The following is a 25,685-nucleotide window of genomic DNA, read 5'->3' on the forward strand; positions in this document are numbered from 1 at the left end:
CACCATTCAAATGTCAAATCCCTGCTTTTGATACTGTACTAAACGTATGTAACAGGTAACTCTTGGTGAAACTGGGTAAATTGGGCCTTTCTGTTAAACTTTGAGGAACACTGGTCAGGTATTTTATAGACGTCCCTAAATTGAGTTTGTGCAGTTTTTTTTTTTTAAGATTTTGTTTGTTTATTTGACACAGAGGGAGAGAGCACAAGCAGAGGGAGCGGCTAGCAGAGGGAGAAGCAGGAAGCCCAACGATGAGGGGCTTGATCCCAGGACCTTGGCATCCTGACCTGAGCCCAAGGCAGACGCTTAACTGGCTGAGCTACCCAGGTGTCCTAGACCCCTGTTTTTTCGAGTTAGATAGGGATTATGATTTTTTGGAGAGGCAGACCACAGAGGTCTGTACTGTGTTTACAAGTGTGAATCTAATAATAATAATTTTTTATTTTTATTTTTTTATTTTTTTTTTTAAAGATTTTATTTATTTATTTGACAGAGAGAAATCACAAGTAAACAGAGAGGCAGGCAGAGAGAGAGGAGGAAGCAGGCTCCCCGCTGAGCAGTAAGCCCGATGTGGGGCTCGAACCCAGGACCTGGGATCATGACCTGAGCCGAAGGCAGCGGCTTAACCCACTGAGCCACCCTGGCGCCCCTATTTTTATTTAAGATTTTATTTATTCATTTGACAGAAAGCACAAGCTGGGTGAGGGGAGCGGCAGGCAGAGGGAGAGGGAGAATCGCCCAACTGAGCAGGAAGCCCAATGTGGGGCTCCATCCCAAGACTCCAGGATCATGACCTAAGCCAAATGCAGGCGCTTATCCGACTGGGTCACCCAGGCACCCATAATACTTATTTTTAAGTGAAAAGATTAAACATATGATTAGTAAATTTACTTGACTACAGTTCTTCCTGGCCCCACAACACCCCCACACATCTATTAACAATTCACATAAGTTGAGTTGTTTGTGACGTGGATGAAGACATTAAGCCAAATAATATACTTCCAGCACCTCCAATCTGGCACTTCTGTTCAACAAAAAGATCTGGGAATGGCGGCGTGCAGTAGGCACAAGGAACTGAGGTCGTTTCCCCCAATCCAGACCAGAGGTTTTTCAGACTGCTTACTTGTAGACTAGAGCCGAACTCTGGGGTCTTCTCCCGCGCACAACCACACAGCCGCACAGCTCCTACAGGAAGCCGTGCGGGCGCAGCTGGAACGGCCCGGGAGGACCTCAGAGCGGTCCCACTGCCCAAGATCCCCGCCTAGCGGAAACACATGGAACCCAACCCCCATCTCCAGGAGCAAGGGAGTGGGGCGGGGCCCAGGCAGCGGCCACTCCCCAGGCTCAGGAAAAAAAAAAAAAAAACCAACAAAAAACTGGGACATTGCGGACGAGAAGCTGGCTGGACCGGGGACGCGTGGTACGCGCCAGCTCTCCCGCGCATGCTCCAGCCACCCGCTACCCGCCCCCTCCCCAGGTCCCGCCTCTTTCGCTCCTTCTCCCCCTCCCCCGCCAACCTCCCTCCGAGCTTGGCCCCTCCGGGCGCGCGGCAGACGTCCCGCGTGCGTGCCGGCGCCTGACTTCACTTCCGGCTAACGCGCTCCGCTTGCCCCCTGGCCCCGGATGGTGACTGGTGGCGGTGCTGCACCTCCCGGGACTGTCACTGAGCCGCTTCCCAGTGTGATTGTGCTGAGCGCAGGCCGGAAGATGGCGGCTGCGGCTGCGGCGGCCTCGGGCCCGGGCTGCTCCTCGGCGGCGGGGGCGGGAGCGGCCGGGGTCTCGGAGTGGCTGGTGCTGCGAGACGGCTGTATGCGCTGCGACGCCGACGGGCTGCACAGCCTCTCCTACCACCCGGCGCTCAACGCCATCCTAGCCGTCACCAGTCGTGGGACCATCAAAGTCATCGACGGCACCTCGGGGGCCACCCTGCAGGCCTCAGCGCTCAGCGGTGAGTGTGCGGCACGCCGGGCGGGGGCCGGGCCAGCCGCGGGAGGAGCCGGGCCCGCGGGATGCCGGGGAAGGAAGCCGCCCAGCCCCGGGGCTCGGCCTCCGGTGGAGGGGAAGCGGCGTGACGGGAATGGGGTGGCGGAGGGCAGGGCTGGGGGCTCAGGCCTGCCTGTGAGCCGAGGCCCGGAAGCTGGTGGAGGAGGACCGTGGGGCTTGGCTTTTTCAGCGGCTGCATCTGGGAAGAGAAGACTGGCCGGTCGGGGAGTGGTGGGAGTTGCCTTTCGGGCCTTGAGTGTCCGGTGTAGGTTGGTCCTCTGGGAGAGGTGAGTGAGGAGGCCTCGGAGCCCGGCACCTGAGAAGGGCAGGTCCCCGGGTCGGTTTTGGAGAAGGTGTCGCTGCTGCCTTCTGCTAGATCAGAGAGCGAACGGGTCGCCCGGTTGGTCCCGACGTGGGAGCCTGGTGGCCGGAGGCCAGTGTCGGAGCCGACATCTAAGCCCTTCCCTCTGGTGGAGAGAAGCGTATACTCGGCTGTTCGTACGACCCGCAGGTGCAGGGATGTACAGCAGGCTTCGCGCCGGGGGTGGGGGTGGGGTGCGCCTGGAGTGGGGGTGGGGAGGGAAGTAGGCGGGCCGGCTGCCTGAACTGTACGGTCGACGACTTCAGGACTCAGGCGGACGCCATGGAAGACTAGACCTTGTCCCTTAGCTCGGGGCTTCCAACTTCTACCCCCTAGTGATGAGAAACTCAGAGCCTGCGTGTATGAAATATAGATTCCTTTGGGTTCGTGATGAGGTGAAACTTCAGGCCCTCCTTGTTTTACCACAGCGGGCCGAAAGTTAGGATTCGGAGGTATGTGTGAGTCTCGACAGTGGAGGAGAGCACTTCTGGGTGGAGTAAACGTTGTTCCAGGGACGGGACTTTATGCATTAGGTGAACGCTCTGTCTACTGGAGTGGAGTGTTTTGGAATTAACTCTGGCTAAACTGTGTTTGGCGAGGTGACGTTTCATTTGCGGTTGAATGATGTATGGTTTAATTTAGATGTTACAAATTGAGATAGAAAAGTTAGTATATGAGTGAGTTAGACTCGTGCACAGAGGTGTGTATGACTGCATTCAACAAAGTAAATTAGTTATGTGGCTAAACAATTCACTTAAATTTTAACAGACACAAATTTTTAACATACAAGTAACATACACAAATAAGTTCGTTATTCTGGTTTGCTATGGAATAAGGCGTGTAAGAGTTAATCGTAGTGTAGGGATAGAAGAATAAAGTAAGAGATTTAACTTTTGTCAATATGAGAGTTGTGAAAGAAATGGATTGTATATAGCTACAGAATATAAGCCTGGACCATATCTAAGATATGTCTAAGGGAAAGTTTTGGATTGTAGCCTTGTAATTTTTCTTTTCTTGGCTTAGGTAAAGGACAGGAGGGGTGTCCCAGATGTAACTATGAGTAGTAACTGCATTTTGGACATAACAACCTGTCTCTATGTATGAATGGGAGATACTAATTAGTAATTGGATATCTTTCTTCTTAAACTCACTTAAAATATTTCAGATACAGAAAGGTATAAAGAATAAGATGAACAACCATGTATTCCTGATTCTGTTAATGAAATAAAACATTAGAAAGTTGAAGCCTCCTCTCTGTCTCTTGGGTTGTATTCCTCCAATCCTCCTTCCCCCATGAGCATTCTCCTTAATTTGGTTTTATTGTCTTCACACGTTTTTAGTTTTTTAGCATATGCTTGTATCTTTAAACAATATCTAATACTGTCTTTCATGATTTTAAACTTCGATCAATTGGTGTTATAATATATGTATTTGAATTTTTTATAAAAAGCCATATTAATGGAAGGTTTAAAATGTTTTTGATAGAAAGGAGTCTAATGGGGAGTTTTTATGCTCGGAGCCTATGTTTGAGAAAAATAATGTGTTTGAGCGTTTGTAATAAATGGTTGAGGAAATTGGGCATGTATGAGTGTGTCTGTTATGAAAGGGGAGAAAATAGTCACTCTAGTTATAGATTCCTAAAGGGGAGGGTTTGAGGATTTTTATACAAGATTAAAGGTACATGCATATATCATTGATTTGGGATAACTTAGCTGGCATATGATGGGGAATTTGTTAATTAGAAAAGTTTGGGATTGGATATAGTTGCGGATGCCCACACATTGAAGTTTGAGTATGTGATTTGAAATATGTGGAAGAGTCTATGGTAAACAAAAGGATTACAGAAAAGGTTTGAAAGTAACAGTGGACAAAATCTGAAATGTTTTCATTTATGAGAATTGCAGTTATTGATAATTACCAGATAATTACCAGAGGTTGTATAGAGTCTTATGTATGTCATCTATTTGGGTGATTGGGGAGCAAATGCTGCTTTTTTTGGGTCTTGCCTGTTATATGTATGTATTTTACATACTTATTTAGGAGGTTTGCTTTTAATGACTAATAGAGGGTGACAGTCCTATAAATAGAATGAGGAGAAGGTGCCAGTAGTGACCATGGTCCTAAGATGACCCCTCTTTCCAGTTAAGGGGCAAGGAGCTGCTTTGTTTTTTACCCTAGAAGAAAGACATCTTTGTGTGAAGGGAAAAAGAATGATGTAACCGTATGGAGTTTTATTGGGTGATAGGTGTCTTCTGAATGAGTTAGGTTGTAGGATTATGGGTAGCTTTTTAGAGTAGATTGAAAACTGAAGGATGGGAGGAGGACGTATATATATATATTCAGTTGGGTAGCAGAGGTGGTGAATTTTTGACTCTGTCTTCTAGCATATATCTGTATCTGATATACAGTGTTTGTAAATACACTTTCGTTAGATTAAGAGCCATCGGGTATAACATAGGTTAGGCAAGTTGCTCCTTTTTAGCATTTAAGAGTTAAGAATTTTAGCGTTCTTAGGCTGATTCCTTGGCCTGGCATTCTTTGACTTCTACCAGTCTCTCTAGTCTTGTCTCCCTATTTAGTTTTGTGAACTGGTTCATTTCATTTCCTTTCCTAACTGGGTAGTTTTGTTCTTTCTTGGAATGCACCAGTCCCCTCCAGGCATATCTTAGCCATTTTTTAGGTCCTAGAGCAAATCTTAACTTCCTGATTCTATTTGTCTGAAGCGATCCACTGAACCCCTACGCACATGTTGTCCTCTTAATGTCTATTTTAGTAATTTGGCGACTTACTGTTTGTGGTATGTTTTCTGTCTTGGACTATTTAAATTCCATTTAGCTTTTTGTGAATATAGGATGTCCATTTAACTATATTTAAAACTCTTTGTCCTCTTGTTTTATATACTTGTCCTCTTGTCCTCTTGTTTATATCCCCTCCTCAGGAAGCCCAGTGCAAAATACTAATAAATACTTTTCAATTGTGTATAGAGGCTAATGAGTATGTTAAATAGGTGCTTCCTTACATACCACCTGCTAAATAAACACCTTTCCCCCCACTTTCTTTTCTTTAATAGATTTTATTTTTTAGAGCAGTTTCAGGTTCATGGTAAAATTAACCAGAATGTCTAGAGTTCTTAGATACCTCCTGTTCCCTCTGTACACACAACCTCCCTTCACTATCAGTGTGTTTGTTATAATCAGTGAACTTGCATTAACACATCATTATCACCCAGGTCTGTAGTTGACATTAGTGTTTACTTTTGGTGTTGTACATTCTGAGGGTTGTGAAAAATGGATATATAGAATAGTTTCACTTTCAGGGGTGCCTGGGTGGCTCAGTAGGTTAAGCCTCTGCCTTAGGCTCAGGTCATGATCTCAGGGTCCTGGAATCGAGCCCTGCTTCTGGCTCTCTGCTCAGCAGGGAGCCTGCTTCCCTCCAGGACAACCCCGCCCCCGCCTCTCTGCCTACTTGTGATCTCTGTCTGTTAAATAAATAAATAAATAAAATCTAAAAAAAAAAAAAAAGAATAGTTTCACTTTCATAAAAATCCTCTCTCTTCTGTCCATTCACCTGTCTCTCTTGCCCCTGCCACTCCCTGATTTTTTGACTGTATAGTTCTGCCTTTTCTGGAATGTTATATGGTTGGAATTACACAGTAGCCTTTTCAGTTTGGCTTCTTTCAGTTAAGAATATGCATTTACGTTCTTCCATGTCTTTTCATGGTTTGGTAGCTCATTTGCTTTTTAGCATTGGATGATATTCCATTGTCTGGATGGACTGCAATTCATTTACCCATTCACCTACTGAAGGACATCTTGGTTGCTTCCAGGTTGTGGCAGTTATGAATAAAGTTGCTGTAAGTATTTGTGTGCAGGGTTTTTTGTGGACTTACGTTCTTAGTTCATTTGAGTAAGTAGCAAGGAGCACGAATATCAGATTGAGTGTTAGGATTATGTTTAGTTTTGTAAGAAACTGCCAAACTGTTTCCAAAGCTGCTGTGCTATTTTGTTTTCCCAGTGCTAGTGAATGAGAGTTCCTGTTGCTCCACATCCTTCTCAGCATTTGCTATTTTTCTGTTTTGGATTGTGGCCATTCCTTTTTCTTTTATAAAGTATTTTTATTTATTTTTGAGAGAAAGGGAGACCAAGCATGGGGGGGGCAGAGAGAGAAATGGGCTCCCCAATGAGCAGGGAGCCTGATGCGGGACTCAGTCCCAGGACCCAGAGATCACTACCTGAGCTGAAGACAGACACTTAACCAGCTGAGCCACCCAGGCGCCCTGGATTGTGGCCATTCTAATAATAGGTGTGTAGTGGTATTTCATTGTTTTAATTTGCAGTTCCCTAATGACATAGGATGCTGAACATCTTTTCACAGGCTAATTTGTGTACTTGGGATTTTGAAAATCAAAATAGCTCTCCATACACCACTTGATCATATTGTTTGTATTACTAGGCTTGTTCCTCTCTTTAGCTATAGTTTGTTCCTGCAGTTTAGCGTAAAGGAAGGAGCCTGGTTGTGGAGACTGTTGGCTTAGGTTAAGATCCCAATTTCTGCTTTCCCTCACCTCCCAATTTAACTGTGTAACCTTGACTAAATTACTTAACATTTCTGTTCCAGTTTCCCCATTTGCAAAAGGGGGATATAATTGTCCTAATTATTAGGAGTGTTAGTACATGGAAAGTTCTTTGAACAGAACGTGTGTTTACTGTTCAAAAATATTTCTTCTATTTACTTGTAAATCTTCGTAAATACTCTTTTTTCTTTTTTATTTAAACCTTTTTGATATTCTGTGTTAAATCTTTTGAACTTCACCCTAAATTTGAACTTAGGAATTTTTCCTATTTACCACCTTTTACCATCCAGCAAAATCCATCTAGTTTTTGCTTTGATGTAAGAGTAAGGTATTGCTCATTTTTTCAGTTTATCTTTCCCCCCACCCTCCCTCCCTTATTTCCTTTCCCTTCCCCTCCCTCCCTTCTTTTTAATTTAAGCAATCTCTACACCCAACATGGGGCTTGAACTTATGGCCCTGAGATCAAGAGTCAGATGCTTTATTGACTGAGCCAGCCAGGCGTACCTATTTAGTATTTTCTTATTTAATTACTGGTGGTGTTTTCTCTTGATTTCTAAAATAGTGCCTTCCTCCCCTAAATATAGTACATTTTGGATTGTTTGCTTTTTTAATAAACTTTTTTGAGGGCACATAGAAAGAGAATGGGTGTTTATATTTTAGGTATTCCTGAATTTTGAATTTTAGCTCACTTACTAACTCAGTCTCTAAACTTCCTGAACTTCAGCTTTTTCCTTTGTAAATTAAGATGAACATTTAATAGAATGGTTGTGTAGATTAAGTGGTAAACGTGTTTAAAGTGCCTAATGCTGCTTGGCATATGTATATAGTGAATGTTAATTCTCCTAAGGCTCATGGGTACTTGCTATTGCCATGCTTCTCACTATTACTTTAAAAAATGGTCACTGACTTAGTGTTTATATACAGAGGACAGATAGGTATCATTGAAGTGTACATGGAAATGTAAATGCTGGTGACGAATATTATCTCTATTTCGAAGAATGTCTTTCAGTGTATTGGTGTGGCTTAACGTCAGAATGAAGTTAAGACTGTTGTATTACTAGTTCTGTGTGCATATGGATTGTTCATAGACTGTCTGTAAATAAGTAACTGAAGGTGAATGTGTGTGGGTAGTAATCAGTAGATGTTGTAGCATATGTGTACATAGTGTCTACAGTTTCTGAAGTGGGAGTGTCTACAGTTTCTGTCACCTGGAGGAAACTCCAGAGCTGCTCAGTGTTTTTATTTTTTTTTTAATTTTTATTTTTTTAAAGATTTTATTTATTTATTTGACAGACAGATTACAAGTAGGCAGAGAGGCAGGCAGAGAGAGAGGGGGAAGCAGGCTCCCTGCTGAGCAGAGAGCCTGATGTGGGGTTCAATCCCAGGACCCTGGGATCATGACCTGAGCCGAAGGCAGAGGCTTTAACCCACTGAGCCACCCAGGTGCCCCTGCTCAGTGTTTTTAGACAAATAATCTAGTTTCAGATTTCTTTGTGAATATTTCCCTTTGACATTGACTTTGATTAGATATGAGAAATTTGCACGATGGTCATAAGTGAGAAAAAGATCACTGTACTCCACTTGTGGTGGAGTTCAGATTGGGAGAATTTTTACATATTTATTTTTTGTTTGTTTTGAGCTTCTTGTTCAGACTTAAAGCCCAGAGCTGCCTGCTCTAAGAAGTCTTGGAGCATAGAAGACTAGTTAGGTTACCCTGTGTATTTCTCAAATATTTTTTTGGGATCAAATTCATACTTAATTATCACTTTGTTAGAGGTAGAAAAATTTTTTTACTATTTCTGAAATTAAGCTTGCATTAATTTGGATAAAATGTAAAATCTTCCTGTAGGTCTGTTTTGGAAATTGTAAATGATTCATACAACTTCCTATTTCCTGACTTACCTTGGGAAGGTAAACCTTTCTAGTCTCTTTCTAGTTATTCTTTTATGAAAGATAATGAACACAATGTAGAGTTGGGATTTCAGTAGCCCTAGAAGATAGTTGTCTCCTGAATGCATCCGAGTTCTTTTTTTTTTTTCTTTTTTTAAGATTTTGTTTATTTATTTGACAGAGATCACAAGCAGGCAGAGAAGCAGGCAGAGAGAGAGGGGGAAGCAGGCTCCCCGCTGAGCAGAGCGCCAGGACCCTGGGATCATGACCCAAGCTGAAGGCAAAGGCTTTAACCCACTGAGCCACCCAGGCGCCACCCTCCCCCCCTTTTATTTTTAAAGATTTACTTATTTATTTGACGGAGCAAGCGAGCGCGCGCCTACACCCACAAGCAGGGGAGTGGCTGGTGGAGGGTGACGAAGAAGCAGGCTCCAGGGAGCCTGATGTGGGGCTCCATCCCAGGACCCTGGGATCATGACCTGAGCCGAAGGCAGATGCTTAATGGACTGAGCCACCCAGGCGTGTCTGCATCTGAGTTTTTTATAAAAACTTAATTGGGAAAATTTCTTTGTGGGCTCAGTATAAACTTTATGTTGCAGTTGACTGACTTTAAAGTAATGCTACGTGATGACCTGCCTTATGTCAAAGATTTGCTGTTTTATTTTATTTTATTTTTTTAAGATTTTATTTTTTAAAAGATTTATTTATTTATTTGAAGTGGGGCAAAAAGGGAGAGATTTTTTTTTTTTTAAGATTTTATTTATTTATTTGACTGAGAGAGATATGAGAGCAGGGGAAGCCTAGCTCCCCGCCAAGCAGGGAGCCCGATGTGGGGCTCGAACCTAGGACCCGGGGATCATGACCTGAGCCGAAGGCAGATGCCTAATGACTGATCCACCCAGGTGCCCCTGGGGAGAGAGTCTTAGACTGTATGGGGAGCATGGAGCTTGGTTCCGTCTCAAGACCCTGAGATCACGACCTGAGCTGAAACCAAGAGTCAAACTCTTAACCCAGGGGCCCCTTAAGATTTTATATTTAAATAATCTCTGTACCCAGTGTGAGGCTTGAACTCACAAACCTGAGACCAGAAATTGCATTCTCTACCAACTGATCCAGCCAGGTGCCCCGGTTTGCTTTTTTACTAACAAAACATTTTCCCACAGTTAATTAGAGTGAATTTATATTAAAATTAAAAAAATAGGGGTGCCTGAGTGGCTCAGTGGGTTGAGCCTCTGCCTTCGGCTCAGGTCATGATCTCAGGGTCCTGGGATCGAGCCCCGCATTGGGCTCTCTGCTCAGCAGTGAGCCTGCTTCCTCCTCTCTCTGCCTGCCTCTCTGCCTACTTGTGATCTCTCTCTGTCAAATAAATAAAATCTTTAAAAAAAAAATTAAAAAAATATTTTGCTCTGTTTTTAGAGCAAGAAAAATTGATCTAAATTTTATGTTTATCTCCGATCTTTTCCTAACTATTATCTGTTCAAGGGTGGTTTTTCTCTAACAATAACTTGTCTAAGTCTTTTTGTAGTTACAGACTTGCTGAGGGTCTCTATAAGATATCAGCTTCTGGATCCAAACAGTTTGGGATTAAACCTTGGTTCTGTTTGATCTTGAAGTTCATCCCATAAAATGAGAATAGTAATAGTGTCTACCCTAGAAAGTGGTTGTATACATATATATACACGCTCAAAGTATTTTTTATTGTGTTTTCATTCTTTTGGTAGCAGTGGCTATTTAAATACTGCAGACATTTTTGCTGCAGATACGTGGTTGAAGTGGCAGTATTCTTACAGTTCTCCGTGTATATGGAAATGTGACTGAAATATAATGGACATAATTATAATAACTTTTGTATTCCAGGAGAGATATAAACTATGTAAGTTAATTGATTTTGGACTTAAAATTGTGAAAAGAGCAAGGTAATGTGAAGAACTAGTTGATTTATATTTATTTATACATTTATTGAATGTATGCTAGACGGGGCACAAAAGAATCAAGGCAGCATTTTGGCCTTTGAATGCATGCTTGGCGATGTGTTTAGGTAAATCTTTTTTTTTTTTTTTTTTTTTTTTTAAGATTTTATTTATTTATTTGACAGAAAGAGGCACAGTGAGAGAGGGAGCACAAGCAGGGGGTTGTGGGAGAGGGAGTAGCAGGCTTCCCACCAAGCAGGGAGCCCAATGCAGGGCTTGATCCCAGGACCCTGGCATCATGACCTGAGCCAAAGGCAGCTGGTTAATGGCTGCCCTTAGGTAAATCATTTTAGTGTAATGTTATAAGTACTATAACATAGATACGCAGAGTGCTGAGTGAGTACACAGGAGGTAGTTTCTTCAACCTGAGGGAAATAGAGAAGACTTCTCAAAGGAGGTTGCTTTTATGATTCATTTTGAGAGATGAGATGGTGGGAGGGAACGTTATAGGGATCATCATTTTAAGCTAGGGTACTTGCTTGTGTGGAGACATTGTGGTCTTTTTTTTTTTTTTTAAGATTTTATTTATTTATTTGACAGATCACAAGTAGGCAGAGAGGCAGGCAGAGAGAGAGGAAGGGAAGCAGGCTCCCCGCTGAGCAGAGAGTCTGATGCGGGGCTTGATCCCAGGACCCTGAGATCATGACCTGAGCCGAAGGCAGCGGCTTTAACCCACTGAACCACCCAGGCGCCCCGACATTGTGGTCTTTTAAAACATGGTAAATTCAAGGAACAGAGAGAAGTTTTTGAAAGAAACCAGTTGGGAGTTTAGGATGTGTGAGGGTATGGTTAGAGTTGAAGCTGAGAGATAGGCAAAGACAAGATCGTAATATGTTTTGTTAAGAAATCTGACTTGAGGGGTGCCTGGGTGGCTCAGTTGCTTTAAGCATCTGTCTTCACCTCAGGTCATGAATACAGGGTCCTGGGATCAAGCCCTGCATCAGGTTCCCTGCTCATTGGGAGGTCTGCTTCTCCCTCTCCCTCTGCCTCTCCCCTCTGCTTGTGCACACACACTCTCTCTCTCTCTCAAAAAATAAAATAAATTCTTAGGAAAAAAAAAAGAAATTTGACATGATGTCAGTGGTAGGGAGCCATTGTAGGTTATTTCATAATCAAATTTGTTTTTAGAGAGGTTTGAAACTAATGCGCAGGTATGAGACGTGATGAGAGCTTTGTGTAAGTTAGTTTGAAAGGTAGGAACCATAATTTTTGGTGATTGTGGGGATGAGAGAGATGGATAGGTGAAAAGTACTCATGCGTGGGTTCCTACTTTGGGTAGCTGGATGAATGGTATTTATTAATTGAAGTAAGACAAGAAGCTGCGGTAAGTAGTTTTTGTTGGAGGAGGTTGGGAGCAAGAGGGAGATAGTGAAATTGGTTGTGTTAATTTTGCAGTTCTTGAAGGACATCCAAGTAGAGATGTCCAGAAGGCTTTGGGCATTCAAAGTTGAAGCTTCAGGATTTGGGAACACAGATTGGGAAGACATTGGCAATTAAAGAGAAAGCTGAGCCTAGTGGTTAAGGACGTTGGTTCTGGAGTCAGACTGCATTTCAGTCCATGATTCACCACTTATTATCTGTGCCCTTAGGCAAGATGCTTAACCTCTCTCTGCACACCTAACTCATGGGTTATTGTAAAGATTAAATAAACTGATACATGTAGGTACTGCTTAATCCACCATAAGCACACGAGTGTTACTTTTGTATTGTTGCTCTTAATTATAGTTAATTCAACAAGTATTTTTCTGCCATATGGGGATAATAAGATGAATTTAAAATCCCCCCTGCCTCTCAATTTGGAAAGCTTTTAGAGGAGGTGATATCTCGGCTCTTGAAAGAAAAGGAGTTAGCCAGGTAGAGGGAACAGCACGAGTAAGAGAGGCGGGAAGCAGGTGGTGTTTGTTATAAGCACATTGGTATTAGGGTGCAGAGCACAAGGGTAGGAGTGATGAAATAGCCTGAGGATCTTGGATTTGGTCCCTTTGACCTGTGGTTACCATAATTTTCAGTGCGAGAACTCCTAGTTTAAGGTAAAAAATTTAGTGATCTGTTATTAGAGGAGCTGTGTTTTTAGCGTTGGTTGAGAAAATACTGCGAAAGGCTACTACTTTGAAATAATTTTTATTTTAGACTTATTACTATGTAATTTGAAAAATACTGCAACACAGGGGTGCGCAGGCGCCTGGGTGGCTTAGTCGGTTGAGCGTCTTGACTCTTGGTTTCAGCTCAGGTCATGATCTCATGGCTTGCGAGATGGAGCCCCATGGCAGGCTCCCTGCTGAGGAGGGATTTGTGCTTGAAAATTCTCTCCCTCTGCCACTCCCCGCCCTTGCACGCCTACATGCGATCTCTCACTCTCTCTCTAAAATAAATAAATACGTCTTTGAAAAACCCACTACAGCACTGCTTTGGCCTTTCCTCCCTGCTGGTTTAGCTTTGAGATTTTTCCCAGGGCATATTAGTCTGTTAAGGCTCTTCTGTCTGGCCTCTAACTTCAGAATTTTTTTTTGTTATTATCCCCTAACTTGTTCTTTTTGTTTCTGTGGGTTTGTTTAATGCCCTCTTTATTATCTTTTTAGTGAGACTTGGGAGGGAGCAGAAGTAAATGTGCACCCATTATAACCTTGTTGTTTAACTGGCAATTTGTACTTGTAACCATACTTAAGTTGTTAAAATTTGGTACTTTGTCTTTAGCAGCAGTTGGCTGTAACTACAGATAGACTATAAACAGCAATAGATTGCTGTAATATAGTTTGTAAGAACAGCGGAGTAGGCAGGAGGTACCTTTCTTCCTTTTTTCAAGATTTTATTTATTTATATGACAGAGATCACAAGTAGGCAGAGAGGCAGGCAGACAGACAGAGAGGAGGAAGCAGGCTCCCTGCTGAGCAGAGAGCCCAATGTGGGGCTCGATCCCAGGACCCTGGGATCATGACCTGAGCCGAAGGCAGAGGCCTTAACCCACTGAGCTATACAGGTGCCCCAGGAGGTACCTTTCTGATATGTGCATTATACTGTCCATGGCCTTATGCCTTTGACAAGATAACTTCTAAGAGTTACCATCTTTAAAATGGGCTGGTGATTCCTTTTTTTTTTTTTTTGAAAATTATTTTTATTTACTTATTTATTTTATTTTTTTATTTTATTTTTTATTTATTTATTTTTTTTTGTAAAGTAGGCTCCACATCCAGAGGGGGTTTGAACTCACAACCCTGAGATCAAGAGATGAATGTTTGGGCCTCCTGGGTGACTCAGTTCGTTAAGTGTCTGCCCTCTGCTCAGGTCAGGATCCCCAGGGCCTGGGATTGAGCCCGGAGTCAGGCTGCCTGCTCATTGGGGAGTCTGCTTCTCCTTTTTCCTCTGTCCCTTCCCTCTGCTTGTGCTCACTTGCTCTCTGTCAAGTAAATAAATAAAACCGTTAAAAAAAATTAACTAAATAAAAGATGAACTCCTTGGTTATAAAAAAGGAGATAATAGAGGTATATATACTTTATAGAATAAAAAAAGGAGATAATAGAGGTATATATACTTTATAGAATAAAGTAATTGCTATATAAAATAGCTTGTGACAAGAGCAGTGCTTCTAAAAGGAGTAATTGTCTCATTTGCGTGTTTAAATCAGGGATTATTTTAGGAAAGATATTTTAGGAGAGACATTAAGGTTTATTCTTTTTTTCTTTTTTTAAGATTTTATTTATTTATTTGACAGAGAGAGACACAGTGTGAGAGGGAACACATGCAGGAGGAGTGGGAGAGGGAGAAGCAGGCTTCCCACAGAGCAGGGGTTCTGATGTGGGGCTCTGTCCCAGGACCCTGGGATCATAACCTGAGCCGAAGGCAGACACTTAACAACTGAGCCACCCAGGCGCCCCATTAATGCCTACTCTTTAGGGGAAATGATAGAAGCATTAGAATGGGCCAGATAGGAATGTTTTCTTTGAGATTTATTGTGGGTGCCAAGAATTTAAGCTATGATTTAAGTTCATGATTTGTTTCTGTACTTTGATTTATGAAGTGGGAGAGAATTAAGACTGGGGCGATGCATAGGGCAGTGTGTCCTCAGCCTTGGTTGCTCATTAGAATCATCAGGGGAACTTCAAAAAAATATTCTGCTTGGGTCCCAGTATTTTTTTCCCCCCAGATTTTATTTATTTATTTATTTATTTATTTGAGAGAGAGACCATCCACGTATATTTAGGGGAGGGGGAAGACCAGAGGTAGAGGGAGAGAGAATCTGAAGCAGACCGTGCCCAGAGCAAGGTACCCCACATGGGGCTCTGTCTCACGACCCCAGGGTTATGACCTGAGCCAAAATCAAGAGTCAGATGCTTAACTGACAGCCACCCAGGCACCCCTTGGGTCCCAGAATTCTGACATAAGTGGTCTGGAGTGGAGCCCAGGCATACTTTTTTTTTTCTTTAATTTTATTATTATTATTTTTTTTAACAGAATGCCAGGTTATTCTAATGTGCTTCTAGGTTTAGAGGTTCAAACTTCATGAGTAAGTTTGTTTGATAAGCCTGGGATTACAGTAGAGACAGGTTTCATTTGAATTGAATAGTATTCTATTTAGCTTTAATTTTAAGGGTAAGAGAAACCTCCAAAGTTAGTTTGTCTGCTACTAAAATCTACCTCATTGTGTTTTAAATTGTATTAAATGACTGTATAATGAAATATTCTTGTAAACAGCAGGGACATATCAAGGACCAAATTTCTCCTGCTTTCTATTTTGTCCTTCTCTGCTGTAATTCAGTTTTGTTTGATTTTTGAACCAGCTAAGTGCTGTGATACTTAATTACCAAGATACCACTGTAGCCAAAGACAGTGACCTCATACCAAGGGCAGGAGTAAGGTAGGGGAAAATGGGGGTATGAAGGGTAGAGATGGCTGGGTTATCTGTACCAGATCAACTAGTTTCATGCCCGAACTGTCTTTGTTTACACTTTGTTTGTGTTAACAAACAAAACTGTGAGACTGTTGTATTTTACCACATAGTTTAGTTTTAATATATTAAAAAGTTCTTCAAAATCATAGAAAATGATTCATTTATTCAAAAACATTTATTGTGTGTCAGGTGCTGTTGATAAACTAGTTAACAAAGTCCTGGCTTTGCTAGAACTCATGATTTGGTAGGAAGAGATGTAATTCGCACACACTGTACCAAGCGGTGATAAATGCTGTTAAGAAATTAGAGCTGGTATGAGGTTGGAAATGGGCAAATTTGTGCTGTGAGGTGGTCTGGGAGAGTCTCTCCAAAGTGGCCCTTGAGCAAAGATCCCAGTGAGGTGAGGAGGCAGCGAGCAGATATCTAGGGAAGTTTCTGTTGGCCTGTTACTGTAGTATGTAAAAAACAGCTAGACAGATTTTCATCATATTTGGATGGAATTTGACTTGGACTGATTTAAAATTTAGGCTATGTGAGGAATGATGAAAGGTCTTTGTGACTGCTAGTCTGGATATATGTGCCTTCTATGTTCAACAGAGAACAGTAGTTTCAAGTATGAGCTCCAAATAGAAATTCATGAGGTATATGCTGCATATTACAGGATTGTATAGATTTATAGCTGAGTTCCTTCTCATATGGACAACTTCATGTAGCAATAGGAATTTGTGTGTAGATGGTTAGGGATATCTTGGGCAATATCAGATAGCGAAGGTAGCTCCCAAATTTTACTTAATTATCTCCAGTTCAAAATCCTGAAGGAAAAATGTAACTATTGCATCCCAAGGTGATTAGGAGATGTAACTGTGACAAATTGAGTAATATATGTTGAAATAGTCCCCAAAATTTCTTGCGGGGAATAGGTCCTTAAAGATTGAGTCTCATCCGTGGAAACTTCAGAGAAGATTATGTTCTTAAAACTTTCTCCGTTGATGTCATATACTTAAGATTATAGTTCAATAGGAGGTTTGGTGGAACTTCAGGATAAAGTGAATAGAGAGAATTGGAACTTGGAACTCTTTCTCTCTCTTTTTAAAGATTTTATTTTTTAAGTGATCTTTACATCTGTTGTGGGGCTTGAACTCACGACTGTGAGATCAAGAGCCACATGCTCCACTGGCTGAGCCAGCCAGCCACCCTTGAACTTGGAATTCTTAATTCCAATAAGTCTGTGTCTTTTGGAGACCCACTCTCATGCCTACGCAGTTGTTGGGTTCTCTTACCTGGAACAATACTCTCACTGCATTGCATTTCATTCATTTGTTACCCTTTTTTCATGGCCTAGCACTTGAACTTTCCCAAACTTTTTTGCTTTGCACCGAGTTTAGTTTTATAGGAATACTCACTTTGGCTTTGAATAATAATATGTACTAACAACTTTTGTTAAGTGATTTTGTTTTTGGTTACTTAAATTATATTTTAAAAGCATTGTAAGAACACTAATTTTGTACCCTCTTTATTGACTTTGAATGATGTTTTTATATACTGTGTTTAATTAGTAGAGTATTTTAAGCATTGAACTCTGATGTTATCTCTGTGGAAATAGAATTTTACAGTGTGTCCTATCAGTTTGCAAAGATGATGTAATTCAGATAATATTTTTGCAAGTTTCGTAGGGATGCACATAAATAATGCCTTGATCAAGAATTGACTATTTCTTGAAGTGGGTATTAGGATTAAATAATTTTTAAAAAAAGTTTCCTACCTTTGTGAATTTCCATTTGAAAAGTGATTTACCTTATAGGACATATCAAATAGACTAAGGAATAGAGTAGTTACCTACGATTTTGTTACCTGGGGCAACAATGTCTTTTTGCTTTTTTCTATTGTTGAATATATATATATATTTTTACAGTAATGTGTCAGTATTTTATTATGAGCCTATCAATTTATATTCAAACATTAGTATCACACTTCAATCACTGAATATATTTCATAGTTCCTTTCCAAGCACTTACTGTCATTTTTACTTCATTAGAATTAATTGAAATGTAAATATGTGTATGAATATATATATATGCATATATAGTCCCCAAGTATGTATGCATATTTGTGTACGTTTACACACACATATAGTATTCAGAATGAACATGGTGAAGGTAATTTTCTTTCCCACTCAAGACCCACAGTTGCTTCTAACAGAGATAACCACTCATCTTTGTTCCATATGCATACTTCCAGAAATATTCAGTGCTTATATACAAAGGAGCAAATACTGTCCCACTTTTATGAACAGCTTTCTTAACATCGCTTGGAGATTATTTTATTTATGTTTATGTAGATCTAAGTAATTATGTTAGTCATGTAATTAACGTGTTTCATGGTTATATCATTATTTAACATTGATGAGCATTAGGTTGCTGTGGTCATTAAAATTCATACTTCAAAAACATTATAAATCATCTATCTTTGTACGTGTACATTTCTGAAAAAGTTTTTGAAGTGGATTTCTGAGTCACAGGTATGCAAAAACAAGAATCTGCAAGTATGCTCCGATGATTGAACTTCATGCTCATTTATAATCCTACATATAGTATGTGAATGTTTCTTCGTTTTCTAACCATTTCAACACTGAACATTATGGAAGTTTTTAATCAACTTTTCATTTGTCTGAAAGTCATTTTACTTTTAATGTGTATTGCTAGGTCATTTATGTCTTCTATTTTCTTTTTCTTTTTTTTTTAAATTTTATTTTTTATAAACATATAATATATTTTTATCCCCAGGGGTACAGGTCTGTGAATCGCCAGGTTTATACACTTCACAGCACATACCCTTTATACACTTCCATAGCACATACCCTCCCCAGTGTCCATAACCCCACCTCCCCTCTCCCAACCCCCCCCCCATCAACCCTCAGTTTGTTTTGTGAGATTAAGAGTCACTTATGGTTTGTCTCCCTCCCAATCCCATCTTGTTTCATTTACTCTTCTCCTACCCCCTCAACCCCCCATGTTGCATCTCCTCTCCCTCATATCAGGGAGATCATATGATAGTTGTCTTTCTCCAATTGACTTACTTCGCTAAGCATGATACCCTCTAGTTCCATCCACGTCGTCGCAGATGGCAAGATTTCATTTCTTTTGATGGCTGCATAGTATTCCATTGTGTATATATACCACATCTTCTTTATCCATTCGTCTGTTGATGGACATCTAGCTTCTTTCCATAGTTTGGCTATTGTAGACATTGCTGCTATAACCATTCGGGTGCACGTGCCCCTTCGGATCACTACGTTTGTATCTTTAGGGTAAATACCCAGCAGTGCAATTGCTGGGTCATAGGGTAGTTCTATTTTCAACATTTTGAGGAACCTCCATGCTGTTTTCCAGAGTGGTTGCATCAGCTTGCATTCCCACCAACAGTGTAGGAGGGTTCCCCTTTCTCCGCATCCTCGCCAGCATCTGTCATTTCCTGACTTGTTAATTTTAGCCATTCTGACTGGTGTGAGGTGATATCTCATGGTGGTTTTGATTTGTATTTCCCTGATGCCGAGTGATATGGAGCACTTTTTCATGTGTCTGTTGGCCATCTGGATGTCTTCTTTGCAGAAATGTCTGTTCATGTCCTCTGCCCATTTCTTGATTGGATTATTTGTTCTTTGGGTGTTGAGTTTGCTAAGTTCTTTATAGATTTTGGACACTAGCCCTTTATCTGATATGTCATTTGCAAATATCTTCTCCCATTCTGTCAGTTTTCTTTTGGTTTTGTTAACCGTTTCCTTTACTGTGCAAAAGCTTTTGATCTTGATAAAATCCCAATAGTTCATTTTTGCCTTGCTTCCCTTGCTTTTGGCGATGTTCCTAGGAAGATGTTGCTGCGGCTGAGGTCGAAGAGGTTGCTGCCTGTGTTCTCCTCAAGGATTTTGATGGATTCCTTTCTCACATTGAGGTCCTTCATCCATTTTGAGTCTATTTTCGTGTGTGGTGTAAGGAAATGATCCAATTTCATTTTTCTGCATGTGGCTATCCAATTTTCCCAACACCATTTGTTGAAGAGGCTGTCTTTTTTCCATTGGACATTCTTTCCTGCTTTGTCGAAGATTAGTTGACCATAGATTCGAGGGTCTATTTCTGGGCTCTCTATTCTGTTCCATTGATCTATGTGTCTGTTTTTGTGCCAGTACCGTGCTGTCTTGATGATGACAGCTTTGTAATAGAGCTTGAAGTCCGGAATTGTGATGCCACCAACTTTGGCTTTCTTTTTCAATATTGCTTTGGGTATTTGAGGTCTTTTCTGGTTCCATATAAATTTTAGGATTATTTGTTCCATTTCTTTGAAAAAAATGGATGGTACTTTGATAGGAATTGCATTAAATGTGTAGATTGCTTTAGGTAGCATAGACATTTTCACAATATTTATTCTTCCAATCCAGGAGCATGGAACATTTTTCCATTTCTTTGTGTCTTCCTCAATTTCTTTCATGAGTACTTTATAGTTTTCTGTGTATAGATTCTTAGTCTCTTTGGTTAGGTTTATTCCTAGGTATCTTATAGTTTTGGGTGCAATTGTAAATGGGATTGACTCCTTAATTTCTCTTTCTTCTGTCTTGTTGTTGGTGTAGAGAAATGCAACTGATTTCTGTGCATTGATTTTATATCCTGACACTTTACTGAATTCCTGTACAAGTTCTAGCAGTTTTGGAGTGGAGTCTTTTGGGTTTTCCACATATAATATCATATCATCTTCAAAGAGTGATAGTTTGACTTCTTCTTTGCCGATTTGGATGCCTTTAATTTCCTTTTGTTGTCTGATTGCTGAGGCTAGGACTTCTAGTCCTATGTTGAATAGCAGTGGTGATAACGGACATCCCTGTCGTGTTCCTGACCTTAGCGGAAAAGCTTTCAGGTTTTCTCCATTGAGAATGATATTTGCGGTGGTTTTTTCATAGATGGCTTTGATAATATTGAGGTATGTGCCGTCTATCCCTACACTTTGAAGAGTTTTGATCAGGAAGGGATGCTGTACTTTGTCAAATGCTTTTTCAGCATCTATGGAGAGTATCATATGGTTCTTGTTCTTTATTTTATTAATGTGTTGTATCACATTGATTGATTTGCGGATGTTGAACCAGCCTTGCAGCCCTGGAATAAATCCCACTTGGTCGTGGTGAATAATCCTTTTAATGTACTGTTGAATCCTATTGGCTAGTATTTTGGCGAGAATTTTTGCATCTGTGTTCATCAAGGATATTGGTCTGTAGTACTCTTTTTTGATGGGATCCTTGTCTGGTTTTGGGATCAAGGTGATGCTGGGCTCACAAAATGAGTTTGGAAGTTTTCCTTCCATTTCTATTTTTTGGAACAGTTTCAGGAGAATAGGAATTAGTTCTTCTTTAAATGTTTGGTAGAATTCCCCCGGGAAGCCATCTGGCCCCGGGCTTTTGTTTGTTTGGAGATTTTTGATGACTGTTTCAATCTCCTTACTGGTTATGGGTCTGTTCAGGCTTTCTATTTCTTCCTGGTTCAGTTGTGGTAGTTTATATGTCTCTAGGAATGCATCCATTTCTACCAGATTGTCAAATTTGTTGGCGTAGAGTTGCTCATAGTATGTTCTTATAATTGTCTGTATTTCTTTGGTGTTAGTTATGGTCTCTCCTCTTTCATTCATGATTTTATTTGGGTCCTTTCTCGTTTCTTTTTGATAAGTCTGGCCAGGGGTTTATCAATCTTATTAATTCTTTCAAAGAACCAGCTCCTCGTTTCGTTGATTTGTTCTATTGTTTTTTTGGTTTCTATTTCATTGATTTCTGCTCTGATCTTTATGATTTCTCTTCTCCTGCTGGGTTTAGGGTTTCTTTCTTTCTTTCTTTTTTTTTTTTTTAAGATTTTATTTATTTATTTGACAGAGAGAGATCACAAGTAGGCAGAGAGGCAGGCAGAGAGAGAGGAAGGGAAGCAGGCTCCCTGCTGAGCAGAGAGCCCGATGCGGGGCTCAATCCCAGGACCCTGGGATCATGACCCAAGCCGAAGGCAGCGGCTTTAACCCACTGAGCCACCCAGGTGCCCCTAGGGTTTCTTTCTTGTTCTTTCTCCAGCTCCTTTAGGTGTAGGGTTAGGTTGTGTACCTGAGACCTTTCTTGTTTCTTGAGAAAGGCTTGTACCGCTATATATTTTCCTCTCAGGACTGCCTTTCTTGTGTCCCACAGATTCTGAACTGTTGTGTTTTCATTATCATTTGTTTCCATGAATTTTTTCAATTCTTCTTTAATTTCCTGGTTGACCCATTCATTCTTTAGAAGGATGCTGTTTAGTCTCCATGTATTTGGGTTCTTTCCAAATTTCCTCTTGTGATTGAGTTCTAACTTCAGAGCATTGTGGTCTGAAAATATGCAGGGAATCATCCCAATCTTTTGATAATGGTTGAGACCTGATTTAGGACCGAGAATGTGATCTATTCTGGAGAATGTTCCATGTGCACTAGAGAAGAATGTGTATTCTGTTGCTTTGGGATGAAATGTTCTGAATATATCTGTGATGTCCATCTGGTCCAGTGTGTCGTTTAAGGCCTTGATTTCCTTGTTGATCTTTTGCTTGGATGATCTGTCCATTTCAGTGAGGGGAGTGTTAAAGTCCCCTACTATTATTGTATTATTGTTGATGTGTTTCTTTGATTTTGTTATTAATTGGTTTATATAGTTGGCTGCTCCCACGTTAGGGGCATAGATATTTAAAATTGTTAGATCTTCTTGTTGGACAGTTCCTTTGAGTATGATGTAGTGTCCTTCCTCATCTCTTATTATAGTCTTTGGCTTAAAATCCAATTGATCTGATATAAGGATTGCCACTCCTGCTTTCTTCTGATGTCCATTGGCATGGTAAATTCTTTTCCACCCCCTCACTTTAAACCTGGAGGTGTCTTCGGGTTTAAGATGAGTTTCTTGTAGGCAACATATAGATGGGTTTTGTTTTTTTATCCATTCTGATACCCTGTGTCTTTTGATTGGGGCATTTAGCCCATTCACATTCAGGGTAAGTATTGAGAGATATGAATTTATTGCCATTGTATTGCCTGTAAGTTAACTGTTATTGTATATTGTCTCTGTTTTTTTCTGATCTACTACTTTTAGGGTCTCTCTTTGCTTAGGGGAGCCCTTTCAATATTTCCTGTAGAGCTGGTTTGGTATTTGCAAATTCTTTCCGTTTTTGTTTGTCCTGGAAGCTTTTAATCTCTCCTTCTATTTTCAATGATAGCCTAGCTGGATATAGTATTCTTGGCTGCATGTTTTTCTCGTTTAGTACTCTGAATATATCTTGCCAGCTCTTTCTGGCCTGCCAGGTCTCTGTGGATAAGTCTACTGCCAATCTAATATTTTTACCATTGTACGTTACAGACATCTTTTCCTGGGCTGCTTTCAGGATCTTCTCTTTGTCACTAAGACTTGTAAATTTTACTATTAGGTGATGGGGTGTGGACCTATTCTTATTGATTTTGAGGGGGGTTCCCTGCACCTCCTGGATTTTGATGCTTGTTCCCTTTGCCATATTGGGGAAATTCTCTCCAATAATTCTCTCCAATATACCTTCTGCTCCCCTCTTTCTTCTTCTTCTGGAATCCCAATTATTCTAATGTTGTTTCGTCTTATGGTGTCACTTATCTCTTGAATTCTCCCCTCGTGGTCCAGTAGCTGTTTGTCCCTCTTTTGCTCAGCTTCTTTATTCTCTGTCATTTGGTCTTCTATATCGCTAATTCTTTCTTCTGCCTCATTTATCCTAGCAGTGAGAGCCTCCATTTTTTATTGCACCTCATTAATAGCTTTTTTGATTTCAACTTGGTTCGATTTTAGTTCTTTTATTTCTCCAGAAAGGGCTTTTATATCTCCCGAGAGGGTTTCTCTATCTTCCATGCCTTTTTCGAGCCTGGCTAGAACCTTGAGAATTGTCATTCTGAACTCTAGATCTGACATATTACCAATGTCTGTATTGATTAGGTCCCTAGCCTTTGGTACTGCCTCTTGTTCTTTTTTTTGTGGTGAATTTTTCCGCCTTGTCATTTTGTCCAGATAAGAGTATATGAAGGAGCAAGTAAAATACTAAAAGGGTGGCAACAACCCCAGGAAAATATGCTTTAGCCAAATCAGAAGAGATCCCAAATCGTGAGGGGGGAGAAAGGGGATAAAAAGAGGTTCAGAAAGGAAGAAAAAAAAAAGAGACAAAAAAAGAAAACCAATAAAGAAAAAATATAAAAAGGAAAAAAATATATATATATTAGATAAACTAGTTAAAAAACGTTAAAAAGAAAAGGGTAGAAGTTAAAAAAAATTTAGCAGAAGATGAGAAAAAAAATTGAAAAAGAAAAAAAAATTAAATTAACTGCAAGGCTAAAGAATCATGGGGAGAAAGCCATGAGTTCCGTGCTTTGCTTTCTCCTCCTCTGGAATTCCGCTGCTCTCCTTGGTATTGAAACTGCACTCCTTGGTAGGTGAACTTGGTCCTGGCTGGGTTTCTTGTTGATCTTCTGGGGGAGGGGCCTGTTGTAGTGATTCTCAAGTGTCTTTGCCCCAGGCGGAGTTGCACTGCCCTTACCCGGGGCAGGGCTGAGTAATCCGCTCGGGTTTGCTTTCGTTTGCTTTCGGGAGCTTTTGTTCCCTGAGCGCTTTCCGTAGAGTTCCGGAGGTCAGCAATGAAGATGGCGGCCTCCCGGTCTCCGGCCCAGAGGAGCCGAGAGCCTGGGGCCCCACTCCTCAGTGCGCCCTCAGAGAACAGCGCCCAATTAATCCCGTCACCCTGGCCTCAGGCCGCGCTCCGAGCTGACCGAGCCTTCGACCAGTTCAAGGTAACCCCGAGCTTAGAGCTCACTCCTCGGCTCTGTCTCGGTACCTGGCTTCCGCGTTCTAATATCTGTAAGCTCTGCGACACTCAGACACCCCGGATCCTTCTGTGACCCTGCGGGACCTGAGGCCACGCTCACCCTGCGTGGGCTTCACCCCGGTTAAGCCTCTGGAGCGATGTCCCTTAGTGGAACAGACTTTTAAAAGTCCTGATTTTGTGCTCCGCTGCTCTGCCGCTTGCCGGGAGCTGCCCCCTCCCGCCGCGGTCTATCTTCCTGTCCCTTTGGATTCACTTCTCTGCCAGTCCCACCTTTCAGAAAGTGGTTGATTTTCTGTTTCTAGAATTGCTGTTCTTCTCTTCGATCTCCCATTGGATTATTAGGTGTTTGCAATCTTTAGATAAGCTATCTAGCTGATCACCCGCTACCTGAAGTAGTCTCAGCCTGCTACTTCTCCGCCATCTTGACTCCTCCCCTCTGTTGAATATATTTTTAAAGAAAGTTCTTTAGGGGCACCTGGGTGGCTCAGTTGTTAAACATCTGCCTTCAGCTCAGGTCATGATCCCAGGGTCCTGGGATCGACCCCCACATCAGGCTCCCTGCTCAGCGGGAAGCCTGCTTCTCCTTCTCCCACTACCCCTGCTTGTGTTTCCTCTCTCACTGTGTCAAATAAATAAATAAATATATATGTGTATGTGTGTATTTTTTTTTTTAACTTTTTAAAGAGTTTATTTATTTGAGAGAGTAAGAGAGCTGGGTTCCATCCCAGGACCCTGAGATGATGACCTGAGCTGAAGGCAGAGGCTTTAACCCACTGAGCCACCCAGGCGCCCCATTTTTTTTTTTTTTTAAATACCTAAACAGTATTTCATTGTATGGATGTGTCATCATTTGTTTAGTCAGTCACTCATTGAAGTACACTTGTATTCAGTTTGGTGATTATAAACATTTAAGTTAAGCTTTTTGTGTGAATGTAAGATTTTATGTCTCTAGGGTAAATACGTAGAAGTGGGATTACAGGACCATTTGGTAAGTGTATGTTTAATCTTACAAGAAACTGTCAAACCAGGGTGCCTGTGGCTTAGTCTGTTAAGTGTTTGCCTTCAGCTCAGGTCATAATTCTGGGGTCTTGGGATCAAGCCCCTCCTAAGGCTTCCTGCTCAGTGGGGAGTCTGTTTCTCCCCTTCCTTTTCTTCC

General features: G+C 41.3%; 1 protein-coding gene across 1 annotated transcript in view; it reads left to right on the top strand.

The window, feature by feature from the left end:
* Positions 1-1,561: 1,561 nt before the first annotated feature.
* BIRC6 (baculoviral IAP repeat containing 6) overlaps positions 1,562-25,685 on the top strand; it is a 237,681-nt gene continuing 213,557 nt past the window's right edge. The window contains 1 exon segment of the mRNA XM_047746606.1: positions 1,562-1,948. Coding sequence (XP_047602562.1) covers positions 1,624-1,948 — 325 coding nt within the window. The 5' untranslated portion in view covers positions 1,562-1,623.

The sequence above is a fragment of the Lutra lutra genome, chromosome 9, assembly GCF_902655055.1.
Source record: "Lutra lutra chromosome 9, mLutLut1.2, whole genome shotgun sequence".
Taxonomy (NCBI): domain Eukaryota; kingdom Metazoa; phylum Chordata; class Mammalia; order Carnivora; family Mustelidae; genus Lutra; species Lutra lutra.